This window comes from Balaenoptera acutorostrata, chromosome 6, assembly GCF_949987535.1.
Source record: "Balaenoptera acutorostrata chromosome 6, mBalAcu1.1, whole genome shotgun sequence".
NCBI classification, from domain to species: domain Eukaryota; kingdom Metazoa; phylum Chordata; class Mammalia; order Artiodactyla; family Balaenopteridae; genus Balaenoptera; species Balaenoptera acutorostrata.
In genome coordinates, this window is record NC_080069.1 from 54,544,282 (window position 1) to 54,564,243 (window position 19,962).

The 19,962-nt window shown below is 40.4% G+C and overlaps 2 protein-coding genes across 2 annotated transcripts; both read left to right on the forward strand.

The window, feature by feature from the left end:
* Positions 1-3,175: 3,175 nt before the first annotated feature.
* Positions 3,176-3,745, forward strand: LOC103007162 (interferon alpha-1-like). Its single transcript, XM_007198025.2, has one exon. It carries the CDS (start codon positions 3,176-3,178, stop codon positions 3,743-3,745), a length of 570 nt encoding a protein of 189 aa, XP_007198087.2.
* A 15,217-nt stretch (positions 3,746-18,962) lies between these two features.
* On the forward strand, positions 18,963-19,475 carry LOC103009695 (interferon alpha-17). The gene has a single exon (XM_007198374.2). It carries the CDS (start codon positions 18,963-18,965, stop codon positions 19,473-19,475), a length of 513 nt encoding a protein of 170 aa, XP_007198436.2.
* Positions 19,476-19,962: the final 487 nt, after the last annotated feature.

A 19,962-nucleotide genomic window follows, 5' to 3' on the forward strand; every position in this document is an offset into this window, starting at 1 on the left:
GACACAAGTTGTTTCCTTATTGCCTGAGGGAGACGAGAAAAGTATGATCAGGCAGCTCCTTGCAAGTACTTGAGGATGACTGAAGAAAAAGGGGAGAGCTACTCTTCCATTTCCGTCCAGGCCCATGATTCTCATCCTGCTCTTCTAAGTATTCAAAATGCAAACTTGAAGAAGAAAATATTCCTGCAAATGATCTTTAAAAAAATATCTCACACAATATTCCATTATCACTTCCCTTGTAGAACCATGAAGAATTTACAAAGTCTCTGTAGATTATCGTCCTCTCATATCATATCTATCTAATATATGTTGGTATTGTTCCTTCTCCTATTACTATCATCACTGGTCCCTTCATGAGTATGGATTGAGCTCTGGAAATGATAGGGACTGGACTAGCTGTCTAGGAAATGGGGTTGGGTAAGATGGTGTCTCTCGCTTTAGGTATTTTACAGACTCCTGGGAGGTATTCTGAGGACACAGTAAGTCAGGTCATGTCTTACTATTTGGGCTTCTTCAACAAAAGAGCATAGACTGGGTAGTTTGGAAAGAGCAGAAACGTATTGCTCACAGCTCCAGAGTCTGGAAATCCAAGATCTGGCTGTCAGCGTGGTCCAGTTCTGGTGAGAGCCTGCTTCACGTCTCACACTGCAGAGTTCTCCTTGTATCATCATACAGCAGGAGAGGGAGGCATTTATCTCTGACCTCTTTGATAAGGGCACTAATTCCATTCGTGAGGCCTCCATCTTCACACCCTAATCAAGTCCTAAAGGGCCCGCCACCTGATACCATCACTTTGGGGGTTAGGACTTCCAAATACGAATTTTGTGGGGACCGAAACATTCAGACCAGAAAGAGCATTGAAGGCTACATGTCTTGGCATCCAGAAGAGACAATATATTAATGTAAATAAAGAAGAATGAGCAATTTATCAGGCCAAAAGAGCAGACCGAGGACCCAGAATCCAAACTCTTGATTTTCAACCTGCAGTAATGCTTTATTATGTGTCAAAATTTGGAAATCAAACTGAGATGGACCCCATCGTCCCTTGGAAGGGAATGAAGACACAGGATGAAAATGATCGTTCATCAGTCTTTGTGAGGAGTCTCCAAAGAATCTCAGTATATAGGTAGTCATTGCCACATCTGTAAAGATCCACCGAAGAGTAACGCGGTTAATTGTCTGGTTGCTGTGACCTGTGTGAATCAGGGAGAGTCTGACTTCAGATACGTGGCTCTGTATGTGACACCAAGCTGGTTATATTCTGTCAGGACCTAGTAGAGGACAAATTAGCGACGAGGCCATCCTCCTGAGTTTAATAGAGTGCCGGGCAAAGGCTGAAAATTGTGCTGCTCTTACAACTTGAATCTGCAGGGCCATATGCACCTTAAAGAGAAGAGAATCCTAGTGGTTTTAGCAACAAACTCAGTAGGCATGACTGATACCAGTAGGAATAGAGTGGAACTACTATCCACTGTCTATTATAATCATGGCCAATATAACCGTGATAAATGAAAATAGCTTGGTCATTCGTAACTGCCTTCCATTAGAAGGACAACATCTGAGAAACTGCTTTGGTTAAAATGACTTGTGGCGTGATTACACTGGGCCTGGTGCCGAGGATACCACAGAGAATACGACAGAGCCCAGTTGCTACAGAGCTGATTTGCCAAAGATGGTCACATTCCTATTATTTATTGAAAGATCGGAATTGGAGAGGGCTGAGGCCACAGAACATCCACTGCAAAATAAAAGAATTCATGACCAGAGTTGAAAGTTAATTCTTTCCATGATACCAATCAATATTTATCCAGTTCTCAATTAATTACAAAGATGGTTTCTTTGGTTTGAAAAGAATAGGCTTGGATTGGAACCTTAGACAGTCCTTTGGGGAATCTGAAATTCAGTGCAAAAATACAGAGAAAGATTCAAATTGATGATGATTCCTAGATCATGCATGCATTCTCATTGGGGAGCAGATTGCTCCCATGGGTGCAAACGTTAGTTCTTAGGGGTGCGAACAAATCTCAGCTACTACAATGGTGGGTGGCACTCCAAAGCTCAACTCTATCCAGCAAAATCTCATTCCTTTGTATTCATTGTTCTCTTTGGGTTTTCTTGTGTATGAGATGAGAGGCATTGACATTGAGTACATGGAAGATACACAATATGCAGGATCAGTGCTACAAGCTCTGGTGGCTTGATGTTTCCTTAGAGGACTTTCTCTCCATCATATGCTTGAACTCAAAGTCATAATGTGAGAGGTGGCCTTTGCTTACTTATGAGCTGTCGTTGTCTGTCTTGTGGATTTTGCTTATGTTTGAGCCTCAGTGTGATGTGGGCATCGGGAATTAAACACAAATAGGTTGTATTTTATTATTTAATTCTAAAAAAGTTACCTAGGAGATCAATAATTATGTCTAGTCCTAAAGAGAAAAAGTTGTTGACAATATCTAGATGAATATCGAGCAGCTAGTGAAGTTAGAAATCATTTTATGATATGAATCAAAAGTAATAATTACCTAAAAATAAATGTTAAGACAATCATTTAAATTTTCAATGGTTTTAGCAGTTTTGATAGATTTTTAAATATATCTATACATTGGTATTCTTATGAAGTATTTGTATAAATTTTTATTGAATATGTAATTTGATACATTCCTATTTATTAAGTAAATGTATTACATTAAAAGTCATTCTGCACAATTAACCAAAATGTTAAACTAATTGCAGTAGCTTTTACAGTTAATTTTTAGCCTAAATTTTTTTTGTCATACTCACCCCTGCATCGAATAAAAAGAATAAAATTTCACTTTCTTTTTCTATTTATAAATTAAAGATATGCATGGAGTACATATCGATAGACACAGTATATCTGTGTATCAAAATTTCATAGGGGGGCCATATGGAAAAATAATATCTAAAAAGGCTCTGTGGGCAGGAGAAGGGGAGGCAAGGAGGAAAAACAGTGGTTGAGAAACGCTGCCCTAACCTATCTGGAGAGTGCAAATTGAAAAGCAAAAACAGAAGTAGAAAGTAAGAGGGAACATTCAGAAAATGGAAACAAATTCATCCCCATTTAAGACCCAGGCCTGAAGGAAGGTCTTCAGAGAACCTAGAGAGCAGGGTTCACAGAGTTCCCATCTCAGCCAGGCCAGCAGCATCTACAAGGTCCCCGATGGCCCCAATCTTGTCCTTACTCCTGGCCCTGCTGCTGCTCAGCTCCAACTCCACCTGCTCTCTGGGCTGCGACCTGCCTCAGACCCACAGCCTGGCTAACACGAGGGCCCTGATGCTCCTGCAACAAATGAGGAGAATCTCCCCCTTCTCCTGCCTGAAGGACAGAAATGACTTTGGATTTCCCCAGCAGGCGTTTGGTGGCAACCAGTTCCAGAAGGCTCAAGCCATCGCTGTCGTCCATGAGACGACCCAGCAGACCTTCCGGCTCTTCAGCACGGAGGGCTCGGCTGCCGCTTGGGATGAGACCCTCCTGGACAAGTTCTGCACTGCACTTTCTCAGCAGCTCACTGACCTGCAAGCCTGTCTGATGCAGGAGGCGGGGCTGGAAGGGACTCCCCTGCTGAAGGAGGACTCCATCCTGGCTGTGAGGAAATACTTCCACAGAATCACTGTCTATCTGCAAGAGAAGAAATACAGCCCTTGTGCCTGGGAGATTGTCAGAGCAGAGGTCATGAGATCCTTCTCTTCATCAACAAACTTGCAAGAAAGACTCAGGAGGAAGGAGTGACACACACCTGCTTCAACACGGAAATGATTCTCACTGCCTAACAAGACCACACTTCCACCTGTGCTGCCATGTCAAAGACTCTCATTTCTGATCTCATCACGCCCTGAATTGAATTAATTTGTCAAGTGTTTTCAGGAATATTAAGCAACATGATGTTCTACTCTACAGGCACTAGTCCATCACAGATGCCCATGCTGATCTATCTATTTATTTATCTACTTAAATATTTATTTATCAAGTTTAATACTTATTTCACTATTTATAAAGATTTAAATTATTTTTGTTCACATAATATTATGTGCATGTATACATTGTGGTTAAGAGAAAAAATACATACTTTGTATTTAGTCAGTTTATCATTTTTCTTCATTCATTAAATTCTTACTATAGAAAACTTCCTGTTTTGCTTTTTTTCTTTAAAAAAGAAACACCAAGACTGAACGTGCAACCTGATTAAAGAATGTGTGTTACAATTCCTTGACCCATCATTACGATTTTCACGTTAAAAATAAAAATAGACTTCCTCTAGCCAGGTCGTGTGTTGCCCTCAGGACCTAGAGCTGAATATAACTAATCCAATTCTGCTTCGGGTAACTTTGATTTTTTTTTTTTTTAGAGGAAAGTAACCTAAAAACAATCATCAGTTAATACAGGGACTTCCCTGGTGGTCCAGTGGCTAAGACTCTGCTCTCCCAATACAGGGGGCCCGGCTTCCATCCCTGGTCAGGGAACTGGATCCTGCATGCCGCAACGAAGAGCCCACATGCAGTAGTCTGGGAACTGGGTTGAGAGAAAAGAAGAGGTTCTCCAGTTCTGACTGAGAGCTGACTTTGAGTGTTTGAGGCAGAGGAAGGTTAGGGAGGGAGTCTGACAGTGGCCTTGCACACCCTCTACCATCTCAGCCGCCTTCATTTGTGTCAGGATGAATACAGCCCTTCACAAAGCAAATACAAAAGCATAGGAACTTGACAAATACTGAGGGGCTTTACAAATTGAGAAAATCCATTAAAGAATGAGTCTCAGGAACAGGACTTCCCAGTCCTTCCCCTTCTCCATCATGATATTGATCTGTAAACAGCCATGGGTTGGAATGTTTGGGGTTACACAGGCACATAGATTCCCAAATGTCCCAATCAGCCTCTAGGAACAGAGACAAGAAACTTCACACACTCCCCAAAACAGCACTGGAATTTGGCATTCCTGAGGTCTCAAGTTCAGAAAGAAATGGAACAAACCAGAGGACCCCAAATATTCTGATGGAGAATAACTTTCATCTAACTCCAAGGCCTTCTTGCATCCTGATGAAAGCTGGGCAAAGCAGCTCAGCTCCCCACTTCTCAATTTAGACTTCATGAAAGTGTACAACTGAGGACTTTTCGCCTTTCCTTTCTCATGGGACAGGCTCTGGAGCAGCAGGGACGCACAATTCCTGGCCATGTTTGTGGTTGAGCAAGCAGGGACAAGAGGAGGCCAAAGGGGAGGCAGAGCAGTATAGGGTCTTAGCAAACCTGGGAGTGGAACAGCATAGTCTTACCAGGCTTAGGAAAGGGATCTCCATCTGCATCAGGTACCGTACTCAGCTCACTCTCCAGCTACACTTCGTATTCCCACCCAGTATCCTGCACACTGTTAGGGACATCATTGGTCCTCAGAGTTGTTAATAAAAGGGATAAATGTAATAAGCTGAACATACTTATGCCAGTAAAACGGTTTGAAAATGACAGTCTTGCTGCATCTTCTCTTGTGGGTTACTCTTGTCTTCTCAGGTGACCAGTACATTTGTTAGCTCGGCATCTCCTTAGTCTTCCTTCAACTTCATGCATGATTTAGGGCAATTGTTTTCTTTTTCCTACAGTACAGTTTTCTCAGCTTTAGAATAGGGATAATGAGACTACTATATTCCATTCAACATACCATCGCATGTTATATGCTCTATATAATGAGAATATAATAAGTCATAAAGTTATCTTAAGTGAGCAGATTATTTAAAGCACCAGGGACATATTAAACATAGCAATGATAGTCGTTATTGTGACAGGTATGCACAAAGGAGTGAAAGCCATTATTTCATGTCCACTCAAAAGACACATATTTTTTTAAGATTTTTTTTGATGTGGATCATTTTTAAAGTCTGTATTGAATTTGTTACAATATTGCTTCTGTTTTTTTTTATGTTTTGGTTTTTTGGCCCTGAGGCATGTGGGATCTTAGCTCCCCAATGAGGGATCGAACCCACACCCCCTGCATTGGAAGGCAAAGTCTTAACCACTGGACCGCCAGGGAAGTCCCCAAAAGATATTGATATAATGCCATATTTGTGCCTTACTGAGCTCATCATTTTGTTATGCAAAAATTCTACCTCTGTGAATTAAAATAGGATCATCTTTTTAAGTATTGTGCAAAGCACACACACAAATTTTTAAATTCTACTAGCAAATGAAATATTCTCATGGATGTACCAAACACTAGATTACTAATACCTATGGATCTCTAGTGGGCATCAAAACAAAATGCAATCAGTGCATTGGCACAGAGATATTTATCAATATTAAGTAGAAAGTAATATATTAAGTTTAAATTTACATCAGGCTGAAATTAAAAGCATTTTGATGCAAACAGATTACAAATTTTTATGCAACTTATCCATATAAAATGACATTTTGAAGAAGTGAATAAAACTCTCCAATGAAAAACCCTGATTATATATATAAAGCTTAATGCTTAATCTATTAAGCCTTAAGGGTCTATTAAGCCTTAAGGGTCTTCTAAGACCCTTGCTTAAAACAAATGAGAGGAAAAAAATATTTTGAAAATTGAGATTAATTTCTTAAATTACTTACTAGGTCATAAGATATTGCCAATAAGCTACATCTTACTGAGGTTAGAGATCAATGTGAAGCAGCCTTGGCTGACAGGTCCGAAGCATCAGATACTTGTTATTACACCCGCCATTTTAAAGTCTGACCTTCATCTGGTCTCTGTGTCACCACCATCGTCTGCTTTTCTGCTCCTCCTGCTCTCCTTTCTTTGTTGACTCCACACTCTCATCTTACGGAATTGGTGTTCCTCAAAGATCTATGCTTGTCCCACCCTTCATCCTCTCTGCACATATAGTCTCAACCTCCCAAATAGTTCCAAACGTCATCTCTATGACTGTTGACTTCCATATGCATGTCTTTACCCAGGTTCACATCTCCAAACAAATGTCATTAGCTCCAAACCCTCATATTTACCTGCTACCCTAGATAATCTCCATACATGGCCAAAACTGACCATCATGCAATTACCTGGCAAACTCCTGCAGACCCCTGGGATGCCAGCTTACCAACTGCTCTTGCAGAAGCTTTCCCTGATCCATGCAAGCCCACATGCTCCCAAGAACCTGTACTTTCCCTGTCACAGCATTAGCATTCCTTTAATTGAACACCTAGTTACCCATAGCTCCACCAGACTGCAAGCTCTGTGACACCAGGCAATGTGTCCACTATTTTCATTGTACTTGGCACCCATCACGGTGCCAACAATACAAGGGATATTCACACTTCTTTGTTGAAGTTTAAATTCCATGATTCCATAATATATTTCACAGTTTATTGATCATGCAACTGCTGAAACTGAATCAGCAACCATTAGACATGCTTTCTCCGAGAAAGAACAAGTAAAAGAGAATAGCTCCAGCTGCTATAACCTGTCATAATGACTTGTGCATCTCTTTCACATCCTAGAAAGGGTTTCAAGCTAATTTTTCACTCTTTAAGGCCTGTCTTCTCTGACAGAGTGCTCCATTAAGAAAGTAATATCTTTGTTTTATCTACCAATATATTAAAAAACACAAGTAAAATCCTGAAAGCAGAGATACTTCAAAATATTTTAAGAACCAATGAAATGAATAAAACTATTTATGTTCCCTTTGGATTTTAAGGCAGATTAAAGGTTTAAGGACACTCTGATTTTCTTTAAGAGTATGAGTTAAACCTAACACTTAAAATATACCTTTTGCACCCCCAAAGCAAAGGAAAATAAGACACAAAGCTGAACATATCATAATATGAAGAATAAATTTGGTAAATATAACAATCATCATAGAGAAATAATTCTAATTATTTCAAATTAAAAATAAATTTTCGGTCCATTCAAAAGTATTGTTTCCACTTACTATTGAAAAACAATGTGCTGACATGACTCAATGCATTTACAACTGAATCAGAAGAAAAGTCATTGAACTGAGCGAATATTGACACGCTTGAGGCCACCTCTAAGCAGAGAAGACTCCATTGTAGAAGATTGGGTCCAGGTCTCCTTTTCCCACTCCTGGGTTCTCTGAGGTTGAACATACAGGGAAAGCACACTCTGATTTTCACGCCTTAACTTCCACTCTCATATTGTCCTGGGCACAGCAGCTATGGACTTTCTTTTCAGATCGAGCCTGGTCCTTTGGAAGGAGTTCTTCAAAGTCAGGCTGGAGTCCTCATTGACCAGGACGGTCTTTTCCTCCCCATCTCCTGCACCAAACGAGTCTCCCGATCTTCCCACTGTTGATCAAGCCCAGTGAGCAATTTCAGCTGTTTGTGCTGAAGACGAAGGAGAAGTGCTGTATCGTCTCATGGAGAATGAGGCGGCCTGAGCGTTTTGGAACTGGCTGTCAGCCAGCTGGTGCTGATGCAACCTGAAAACCTTCTTGTCCTTCAGGCAGGAAAACAAAGAAGATTCTCCCTGTTAGGGGCAGGACTGGGAGGGTCTCCTGCTTTGGCAGGCCGTGGTTCGGGGCCGGGCACAGCTAAGGGTGCAGACAGGGCTGGAGAACATCATCCTGGGTGTCATCAGTGAGGAGGGTGGCAGGCCCCGCTGAGCCTGGTGATGCAGGTGTCTGGCTGTGGGAGCCTGTATCCAGCTGCTCTGAGTACCTGCCTGCAAATGAGATTCTTAAATAGGCCAGGATTGTCATTTCTCTACTTATCCCAGTGTTGTTCCCATGTTTTTGCAATTTGTCTTCCATTTATGAGCAACATAGAATGTCACAACTTCAATTCTTCTTTTATTGCACTGGAAATTAAACACACTCCTGGAACATGAAAGAGTGTCAATCCAATAGGATGTATTCATCTAAATGAGACCCAAGGTTGAAATAAAAACCTGAGTCTCAATATACCTCTTTTTCAATTCTAATGAGAATACTTAGAGGTTTGACCCTGTACTCTACTTTGCCACTTCTTAAATTGCACCAAAATACAACTAGCCTCACCTCTCTGCATTTTCCTCTAAAGGGTCTGATACATTAGATTTAAATTCTTCCACATGTCTTTACAGGACCATAGCTCACGTTTTCTGACAGTTTACAGATAATGGTGACATTATTATTCATTAAAAATGAACAGCAAGGGTGAATTCATGCAGTTCTCCTGATTCTGTCACCAGAAATGTTCTGACTGCACGTATATGTGACAAGGCGCTTGGCAATGTGGATTCCAGGAAAGTAAAGCAGGGATGGTGACTGCCCTCCAGGGAGCAGGGAGGACAGACTTCAGAGGCAGAATTAGGATGAAGGGAGCACCGCGTGCTCAGTGCAGCTGAGGGCCAGTGCTCAGAGCTGATGAAGAGGAGGGCCTGGGAGCAGCAGAAAGCTCCACTCTGACCAAAATCTGGGGCTCCTGAATTTAAATGACATCAGATTTTCATTTCCTCTTTTAAAAAATGGAGACAACTTTAGTTGTGGTCACACAAGACATTGCCTAGATCAAATAAAATAAAGTTTGCCAAGTATAGGCTGAGAATTTGAACAGAGTGAATGATAGCAGCCTTTTGTGTTAATATAACAAATGGTAACCTGTATAGTCCACCCTCAGCCCAGCCAAGAGAAGCTCTGACTACAGGTTCCTTAACACTCAGGGGTCTGCATGGTGAGGCCCCCAAATGCAAACTCTAGGAGAGGGATTGCCTGTCGGCCTGCGAAGGAGTAGAGACCTAGTCTCTACCCTTAGAGCAGGGTCCGGTACGTTAAGGAGAAATCCTACGGCATCTGAAGCTCTTTGCAGCATCTAAGAAAGTGTTTTGACCTCCTCCCCAGAAAAAAAAAAAAAAAAAAAAGGCTGCTCTGTGACTAGTATAAATGAGATAAATAGTCCTTTTCCTCACCTTATTTTGTTTCAGACCACCTCTGGTGTTAATTTTTAAGACACAGATTAAATTATACTTTCAAAACAAACACATAACCTCAGAGAAAAAGAGATCAGATTTGTGGTTACCATAGCCAAGGGGGTGTGAGTTGAGAAAATCAGATGAAGGCAGTCAAAAGGGTTTTTTCTTCCTTAAAAAAAAAAGACATTAAAATAATGTTGTAGAGACCAGGAAAATGGTTAGAAATATGTATATGTGGGAAAGAGTGATGAGAAGTAAAGCATTCCTAGATTTTCAGCCATGGAACAGCACAATACTCTAATTCAAAAGCTATTTCCTGGGTTAGCATTAGGGCAATGTTAAGCTAGTACTTCTCTTAAGCACGAATGGTAAGAAGGCACCAAATCTAAGTCATCAAGATAAAGGATGTTTTAATGCAATATTTTAAAATGAAAATTAATACCAAAATATGCACGAGGAACAAAATATAAAAATATTAAGTAAGGAAATGAAGTTGACCTCCATTTGCATGGCCCTGACAGTCTTACAAAGTAAGCCTTCATGATGTAAATGAAATTTGGGCAAATTCCACTTAGTGTATAAAATTCTTACTAAAGAAAAATGAAAAAGTCTGACCTGCTAAACGTCCTCAGTTGCTTGTACACACCAAGTCTTCTTTCTAACCATATAGTCAAGGTGAGGTCCTGGGAAAGACATTTCAGGAACATGAGTTAAAAATCAGTTAAGACGGGACAGAACCAAGATGGCGGAGTAGAAGGACGTGCTCTCACTCCCTCTTGCGAGAGCACCAGAATCACAACTGGCTGCTGGACAATCATTGACAGGAAGACCCTGGACTTCACCAAGGAGGATACCCCACGTCCAAGGACAGAGGAGAAGCCACAGTGAGACGGTAGGAGGGGCGCAATCAGAGTAAAATCAAATCCCATAACTGCTGGGTGGGTGACTCACAGACTGGCGAACACTTATACCACAGAAGTCCACCCACTGGAGTGAAGGTTCTGAGCCCCACGTCAGGCTTCCCAACCTGGGGTTCCGGCAACGGGAGGAGGAATTCCTAGAGAATCAGACTTTGAAGTCTAGTGGGAATTGATTGCAGGACTGTGACAGGACTGGGGGAAACAGAGACCCCACTCTTGGAGGGCACGCACAAAGTAATGTGTGCATCGGGACCCAGGGGAAGGAGCAGTGACCCTGGGGGAGACTGAACCAGACGTACCTGCTGGTGTTGGGGGGTCTCCTGCAGAGGCAAGTGGTGGCTCTGTTTCACCGTGGGGATAAGGACACTGGCAGCAGAGGTCCTGGGAAGTTCTCCTTGGCGTGAGCCCTCCCAGAGTCTGCCATTAACCCCACCAAAGAGCACGGGTAGGCTCCAGTGTTGGGTTGCCTCAGGCAAAACAACCAACAGGGAGGGAACCCAGCCCCACCCATCAACTGTCAAGTGGATTAAGGTTTTACTGAGCTCTGACCGCCACAGCAACAGTCAGCTCTACCCACCACCAGAGCCTCCCATCAAGCCTCTTAGATAGCCTCAACCACCAGAGGGCAGACAACAGAAGCAAGAAAAACTACAATCCTGCAGCCTGTGGACCAAAAACCACAGTTACAGAAAGACAGAGAATACGAAAAGGCAGAGGGCTATGTACCAGATGAAGGAACAAGAAAAAACCCCAGAAAAACAACTAAATGAAGTGGAGATAGGCAACCTTCCAGAAAAAGAATTCAGAATAATGATAGTGAAAATGATCCAGGACCTCAGAATAAGAATGGAGGCAAAGATTGAGAAGATGCAAGAAATGATTAACAAAGACCTAGAAGAATTAAAGAACAAACAAACAGAGATGACCAATACAATAACTGAAATGAAAACTACACTAGAAGGAATCAATAGCAGAATAACTGAGGCAGAAGAACGGATAAGTGACCTGGAAGACAGAATGGTGGAATTCACTGCTGCGGAACAGACTAAAGAAAAAAGAATGAAAAGAAATGAAGACAGCCTAAGAGACCTCTGGGACAACATTAAACGCAACAACATTCACATTATAGGGGTCCCAGAAGGAGAAGAGAGAGAGAAAGGACCAGAGAAAATATTTGAAGAGATTATAGTCGAAATCTTCCCTAACATGGGAAAGGAAATAGCCACCCAAGTCCAGGAAGCGCAGAGAGTCCCATACAGAATAAACCCAAGGAGAAACACGCCGAGACACATAGTAATCAAAGTGGAAAAATTAAAGACAAAGAAAAATTACTGAAAGCAGCAAGGGAAAAACGACAAATAACATACAAGGTAACTCCCATAAGGTTAACAGCTGATTTCTCAGCAGAAACTCTGCAAGCCAGAAGGGAGTGGCATGATATACTTAAAGTGATGAAAGGGAAGAACCTACAACCAAGATTACTCTACCCAGCAAGGATCTCATTTAGATTTGATGGAGAAATCAAAAGCTTTACAGACAAGCAAAAGCTAAGAGAATTCAGCACCACCAAACCAGCTCTACAACAAATGCTAAAGGAACTTCTCTAAGTGGGAAACACAAGAGAAGAAAAGGACCTACAAAAACAAACCCAAAACAATTAAGAAAATGGTCACAGGAACATACATATCAATAATTACCTTAAACGTGAATGGATTAAATGCCCCAACCAAAAGACATAGACTGGCTGAATGGATACAAAAATAAGACCCATACATATGCTGTCTACAAGAGACCCACTTCAGACCTAGGGACACATACAGACTGAAAGTGAGGGGATGGAAAAAGATATTCCATGCAAATGGAAATCAAAAGAAAGCTGGAGTAGCTATACTCATATCAGATAAAATAGACTTTAAAATAAAGAATGTTACAAGAGACAAGGAAGGACACTACACAATGATCCAGGGATCAATCCAAGAAGAAGATATAACAATTATAAATATATATGCACCCAACATAGGAGCACCTCAATACATAAGGCAACTGCTAACAGCTATAAAAGAGGAAATCGACAGTAACACAATAATAGTGGGGGACTTTAACACCTCACTTACACCAATGGCCAGATCATCCAAAATGAAAATAAATAAGGAAACAGAAGCTTTAAATGACACAATAGACCAGATAGATTTAATTGATATATATAGGACATTCCATCCAAAAACGGCAGATTACACGTTCTTCTCAAGTGCGCACGGAACATTCTCCAGGATAGATCACATCTTGGGTCACAAATCAAGCCTCAGTAAATTTAAGAAAATTGAAATCATATCAAGCATCTTTTCTGACCACAACGCTATGAGATTAGAAATGAATTACAGGGAAAAAAACGTAAAAAAGACAAACACATGGAGGCTAAACAATACATTACTAAATAACCAAGAGATCACTGAAGAAATCAAACAGGAAATTAAAAAATACCTAGAGACAAATGACAATGAAAACACGACGACCCAAAACCTATGGGATGCAGCAAAAGCGGTTCTAAGAGGGAAGTTTATAGCTATACAAGCCTACCTAAAGAAACAAGAAAAATCTCAAGTAAACAATCTAACCTTACACCTAAAGAAACTAGAGAAAGAAGAACAAACAAAACCCAAAGTTAGCAGAAGGAAAGAAATCATAAAGATCAGAGCAGAAATAAATGAAATAGAAACAAAGAAAACAATAGCAAAGATCAATAAAACTAAAAGTTGGTTCTTTGAGAAGATAAACAAAATTGATAAGCCACTAGCCAGACTCATCAAGAAAAAGAGGGAGAGGACTCAAATCAATAAAATCAGAAATGAAAAAGGAGAAGTTACAACAGACACCGCAGAAATACAAAACATCCTAAGAGACTACTACAAGCAACTTTATGCCAATAAAATGGACAACCTGGAAGAAATGGACAAATTCTTAGAAAGGTATAACCTTCCAAGACTGAATCAGGAAGAAACAGAAAATATGAACAGACCAATCACAAGTAATGAAATTGAAACTGTGATTAAAAATCTTCCAACAAACAAAAGTCCAGGACCAGATGGCTTCACAGGTGAATTCTATCAAACATTTAGAGAAGAGCTAACACCCATCCTTCTCAAACTCTTCCAAAAAATTGCAGAGGAAGGAACACTCCCAACCTCATTCTATGAGGCCACCATCACCCTGATACCAAAACCAGACAAAGACACTACAAAAAAAGAAAATTACAGACCAATATCACTGATGAATATAGATGCAAAAAATCCTCAACAAAATACTAGCAAACAGAATCCAACAACACATTAAAAGGATCATACACCACGATCAAGTGGGATTTATCCCAGGGATGCAAGGATTCTTCAATATGCGCAAATCAATCAATGTGATACACCATATTAACAAATTGAAGAATAAAAACCATATGATCATCTCAATAGATGCAGAAAAAGCTTTTGACAAAATTCAACACCCATTTCTGATAAAAACTCTCCAGAAAGTGGGCATAGAGGGAACCTACCTCAACATAATAAAGGCCATATATGACAAACCCACAGCAAACATCATTCTCAATGGTGAAAAACTGAAAGCATTTCCTCTAAGATCAGGAACGAGACAAGGATGTCCACTCTCACCACTATTATTCAACATAGTTCTGGAAGTCCTAGCCACGGCAATCAGAGAAGAAAAAGAAATAAAAGGAATACAAATTGGAAAAGAAGAAATAAAACTGTCACTGTTTGCGGATGACATGATACTATACATAGAGAATCCTAAAACTGCCACCAGAAAACTGCTAGAGCTAATTAATGAATATGGTAAAGTTGCAGGTTACAAAATTAATGCACAGAAATCTCTTGCATTCCTATACACTAATGATGAAAAATCTGAAAGAGAAATTATGGAAACACTCCCATTTACCATTGCAACAAAAAGAATAAAATACCTAGGAATAAACCTACCTAGGGAGACAAAAGACCTGTATGCAGAAAACTGTAAGACACTGATGAAAGAAATTAAAGATGATACCAACAGATGGAGAGATCTACCATGTTCTTGCATTGGAAGAATCAACATTGTGAAAATGAGTATACTACCCAAAGCAATCTACAGATTCAATGCAATCCCTATCAAATTACCAATGGCATTTTTTACAGAGCTAGAACAAATCATCTTAAAATTTGTATGGAGAGACAAAAGACCCCGAATAGCCAAAGCAGTCTTGAGGCAAAAAAATGGAGCTGGAGGAATCAGACTCCCTGACTTCAGACTATACTACAAAGCTACAGTAATCAAGACAATATGGTACTGGCACAAAAACAGAAACATAGATCAATGGAACAAGATAGAAAGCCCAGAGATTAACCCACGCACCTATGGTCAACTAATCTATGACAAAGGAGGCAAAGATATACAATGGAGAAAAGACAGTCTCTTCAATAAGTGGTGCTGGGAAAACTGGACAGCTACATGTAAAAGAATGAAATTAGAATACTCCCTAACACCATACACAAAAATAAACTCAAAATGGATTAGAGACCTAAATATAAGACTGGACACTATAAAACTCTTAGAGGAAAACATAGGAAGAACACTCTTTGACATAAATCACAGCAAGATCTTTTTTGATCCACCTCCTAGAGTAATGGAAATAAAAACAAAAATAAACAAGTGGGACCTAATGAAACTTCAAAGCTTTTGCACAGCAAAGGAAACCATAAACAAGACGAAAAGACAACCCTCAGAATGGGAGAAAATATTTGCAAATGAATCAACGGACAAAGGATTAATCTCCAAAATATATAAACAGCTCATTCAGCTCAATATCAAAGAAACAAACACCCCAATCCAAAAATGGGCAGAAGACCTAAATAGACATTTCTCCAAAGAAGACATACAGACGGCCACGAAGCACATGAAAAGATGCTCAACATCACGAATTATTAGAGAAATGCAAATCAAAACTACAATGAGGTATCACCTCACACCAGTTAGAATGGGCATCATCAGAAAATCTACAAACAACAAATGCTGGAGAGGGTGTGGAGAAAAGGGAACCCTCTTGCACTGTTGGTGGGAATGTAAATTGATACAGCCACTATGGAGAACAATATGGAGGTTCCTTTAAAAACTAAAAATAGAATTACCATATGATCCAGCAATCCCACTACTGGGCATATACCCAGAGAAAACCGTAATTCAAAAAGACACATGCACCCGAATGTTCATTGCAGCACTATTTACAATAGCCAGGTCATGGAAGCAACCTAAATGCCCATCAACAGACGAATGGATAAAGAAGTTGTGGTACATATATACAATGGAATATTACTCAGCCATAAAAAGGAACGAAATTGAGTCATTTGTTGAGACGTGGATGGATCTAGAGACTGTCATACAGAGTGAAGTAAGTCAGAAAGAGAAAAACAAATATCGTATATTAATGCATGTATGTGGAACCTAGAAAAATGGTACAGATGACCCAGTTTGCAGGGCAGAAGTTGAGACACAGATGTAGAGAATGGACATATGGACACCAAGGGGGGAAAACTGCGGTAAGGTGGGGATGGTGGTGTGCTGAATTGGGTGATTGGGATTGACATGTATACACTGATGTGTATAAAACTGATGCCTAATAAGAACCTGCAGTATAAAAAAACAAACAAAACAACTAATACTAAACTTTCATTGGGTTATTTGTATGGAAATATGTTAATATAAATGTTTCAGACATTACATGAAATTTCTAAAAATCTTATATTTGTACTTGTATGGAAATATGTATGGAAATATGCTAATATAAATGTTTCAGACATTACATGAAATTTCTAAAAATCTTATATTTGTATTTGTATGGAAATATGTATGGAAATATGTTAATATAAATGTTTCAGACATTACAGGAAACTTCTAAAAATCTTATATGTTCTGGTATAATGTTATAAGTAATAATCCTAGTTATTACTTTAAAATGTATATCTCAGAAATAACTAATTTTCTTGTCAACTGCATTATTATGAACTTTCATCAAATCTTTAACTGTGGTCATTTTTAAGTCTTTTGTCATTTACAGACAGTTCTGGGTGTACTCTGATGATTTTGCAAATATGTTCCTATAAAAGGGTTTCATCTTCAAGAAATTCATGGAAAAGACTCTGACAAGTACAGGTTTCTGGTAACTGACTGTACTGCTGAACTGAATGAATAAGCATTTTCAGAACTCTAATGAAAAACTGATGAACTCATAAAAGTGCTAACAAAAGATCAAGATGAAAAAAAAAATTAATTACGTGGGACTGAGTGAACTGATGAGGATGAGTATAATTTTTGTGACTTTCTGTCTGAATTAAAAAAAAATCCCACAAGGACTCAGAGGCAAAGAATATACAAATCAATTTTCACTGCAAAGTAAAGGAGCTGTTACAGTGGAGGATTACTGGAATGAATGTCAATATTATGACATAGTATGAGTGTGTTTCATGTTTGGTAATTGCAATCATTGTTGCTTTTGTTGTGGTCATCCATGTACAATGCTTGGTGTCAGTCTATTTATCTCTTGTAAAAATAAAATACAGTGTGTGTGTGTGGAAAAAAAAAAAAAAGAAGATTTGAGGGGATAAGGAAAGGAGAAGAAAAAGACAACTGTCCTAGCATTTTATGTCAAGATCAAATTGCCATTTTTACACAAATCTTCATTATTAATGGAATATAATAAAAAAAAACATCAGTTAAGACTATCACGGGGTCATTAGAAATTGTCAAACATGGTAATTCCCTCAATTAAAAACAAGTGAAAAAGTAATCTTGAAAATATTAATGAGTTGGCTTCCATTAAAGGTAGAAAAGTAAAGTTGCATTCAATACTTGGGATTTCCCTAGTGGCGCAGTGGTTAAAAATCCACCTGCCTACGCAGAGGATACGGCTTTGATCCCTGGTCTGGGAAGATCCCACATGCCGTGGAACAACTAAGTCCATGTGTTGCTACTACTGAGCCTGTGCTCTGGAGCCCGCAAGCCACAACTACTGAGCTTGCGCGCCCAGAGCCCGTGCTCCTCAACAAGAGAAGCCACCGCAATGAGAAGCCCGCGCACCGCCAGGAAGACTGAACCCAGCCTAAAATAAATATAAACCCAGCCTAAAATAAATAAACAAATAATTAATTATATTAAATACTTTAGTATAAAGACAATAGTTTAAATAAAGTTTAATAAAATGCTGTATTTTAATAGGAAAATATATTTTAATATGAAAATATATTTTAATATTCTATGCTTAATATTGAAAATATTTAAACATCAATTTATTATAAAAATATGAAACATTTAAAATAGTTAATTTAAATATGATATGAATTAAGTTAAATATAAAATTAATTTTAAAATATAAAAAATAAAATGCTGTGAGTGTTTTAATATTCCTTCTTTTCAGATATTCAGTACTTTCTCCCTCACTTTAACGCTGTATCCTTGAAAGACACCATGAAGTCCCAGAGCATCTACAGGGGCGCTCAGCTCCCGCGTCCTCGGCCCCGGTGGTGGCCGCGCTCCGACTCACCCGCAGGGCGGCCCCAACATCGTCCTGTCGTCCCATCGCCGCCGCCGCGTTCCCTTTTTCTGAGCCTTCGCTGCCTCGCGCCAGAAACGAGCCCGAATCTGTAAACTCGGCTCCCCTTTCTCTGAGGCTGGGAATCGCTCTGATTCCCCACCTCAGACCGCTCAGAAAAAGGCTTCTTTCCCCAAAATTGCCTCGCTCAAGTTTCTGTGAGAAAATAAAGCGCAAAACTCAGGAGAAGCCCCGAAAATGCAAGGTTCCGGTTCCCAACCAGACAAAAATGTCGCTGGCCAGGCCGCGACAAGGCTTCCTCTTCAACACTCAGCACCGAGTAAAAGAAGGTGTTTCGCGCGCTATGCTGACTATTAAAGCAGCCTCAGAGACTACGTTTCGCCCTGTCTCTCGAACCGCAGGAGACAGCCGCAGACTGCAAACGCAGTAGTCGGCGTTTCCCAAACAAACCCTGCGCCCTCTACCGGCCGCCTAGGGAAGGAAGCTGTCCACAGTTCCAGGGAAGGAAGCTTCCCACTAATTGTTTGGCGGTGCCCGCGCGCCCCCTGGCGGCCATCTAGTGAATCACTCATTCTCAATGGCCCAGATCTATTTGCTAGTGGCAGGAGTGATGCTCTGCTCCATCCCTGCTTGCTCTCTTGGCTGGAACTTGCCTAGAAGCCATAGCCAGGAAAACAAGGAAGTCTTCCAACATTTGGCACAGATGCAAAGGATCCCCTCTCAGTGGTGCCTAAAGGACAGAACCGACTTCAAATGTCCTTGGAAAAGAGAGAATATCACCCCAATCCAGATGACTCAAGGCACCTGTCACCACCATCTGATGCTCCAGCAGATCTTCAACCTCTTCGCCACGGAGGACAGCCATGCTGCCTGGAACAACACCCTCCTCGATAAACTTCTGTCCAGCCTTCATCTGAGGCTGCACCGACTGGAGCAGCTGAAAAAAGACAATCTAGATTGTCGAGATTTGGGACTTGCTGCCCGGGAGTATTTCCACGGAATCCATGTCTACCTGAAGGCAAAGGAATACAGCCCCTGTGCCTGGGAAGTTGTCAGAGTGGAAATTGAAAGGTGCCTTTCCCTTATGTAAGAATTCTCAAAGAAATGTCAACAAATACAGAATATTTTTTATACTCGTGACACTTTTCATTCAATTACATTAGTGTTCAAGTCCAAAGCAACCTTGACTTGTGTTTCCTCACAGGCTGAAAAATGTCTGAAATGAAAATCATGATCTTAAAACAGGTTTTGACAGAAGAACACAATCTCTTTTCTTTTTTTCTTTTTAAAATATTTATTTAATTAAATTGATTTATTTATTTATGGCTGTGTTGGGTCTTCGTTTCTGTGCGAGGGCTTTCTCTCTAGTTGTGGCAAGTGGGGGCCACTCTTCATCGCGGTGAGCGGGCCTCTCATTATCGCGGCCTCTCCCGCTGCGGAGCACAGGCTCCAGACGCGCAGGCTCAGCAATTGTGCCTCACGGGCCTAGTTTCTCCGCGGCATGTGGGATCTTCCCAGACCAGGGCTCGAACCCATGTCCCCTGCATTAGCAGGCAGATTCTCAACCACTGCGCCAC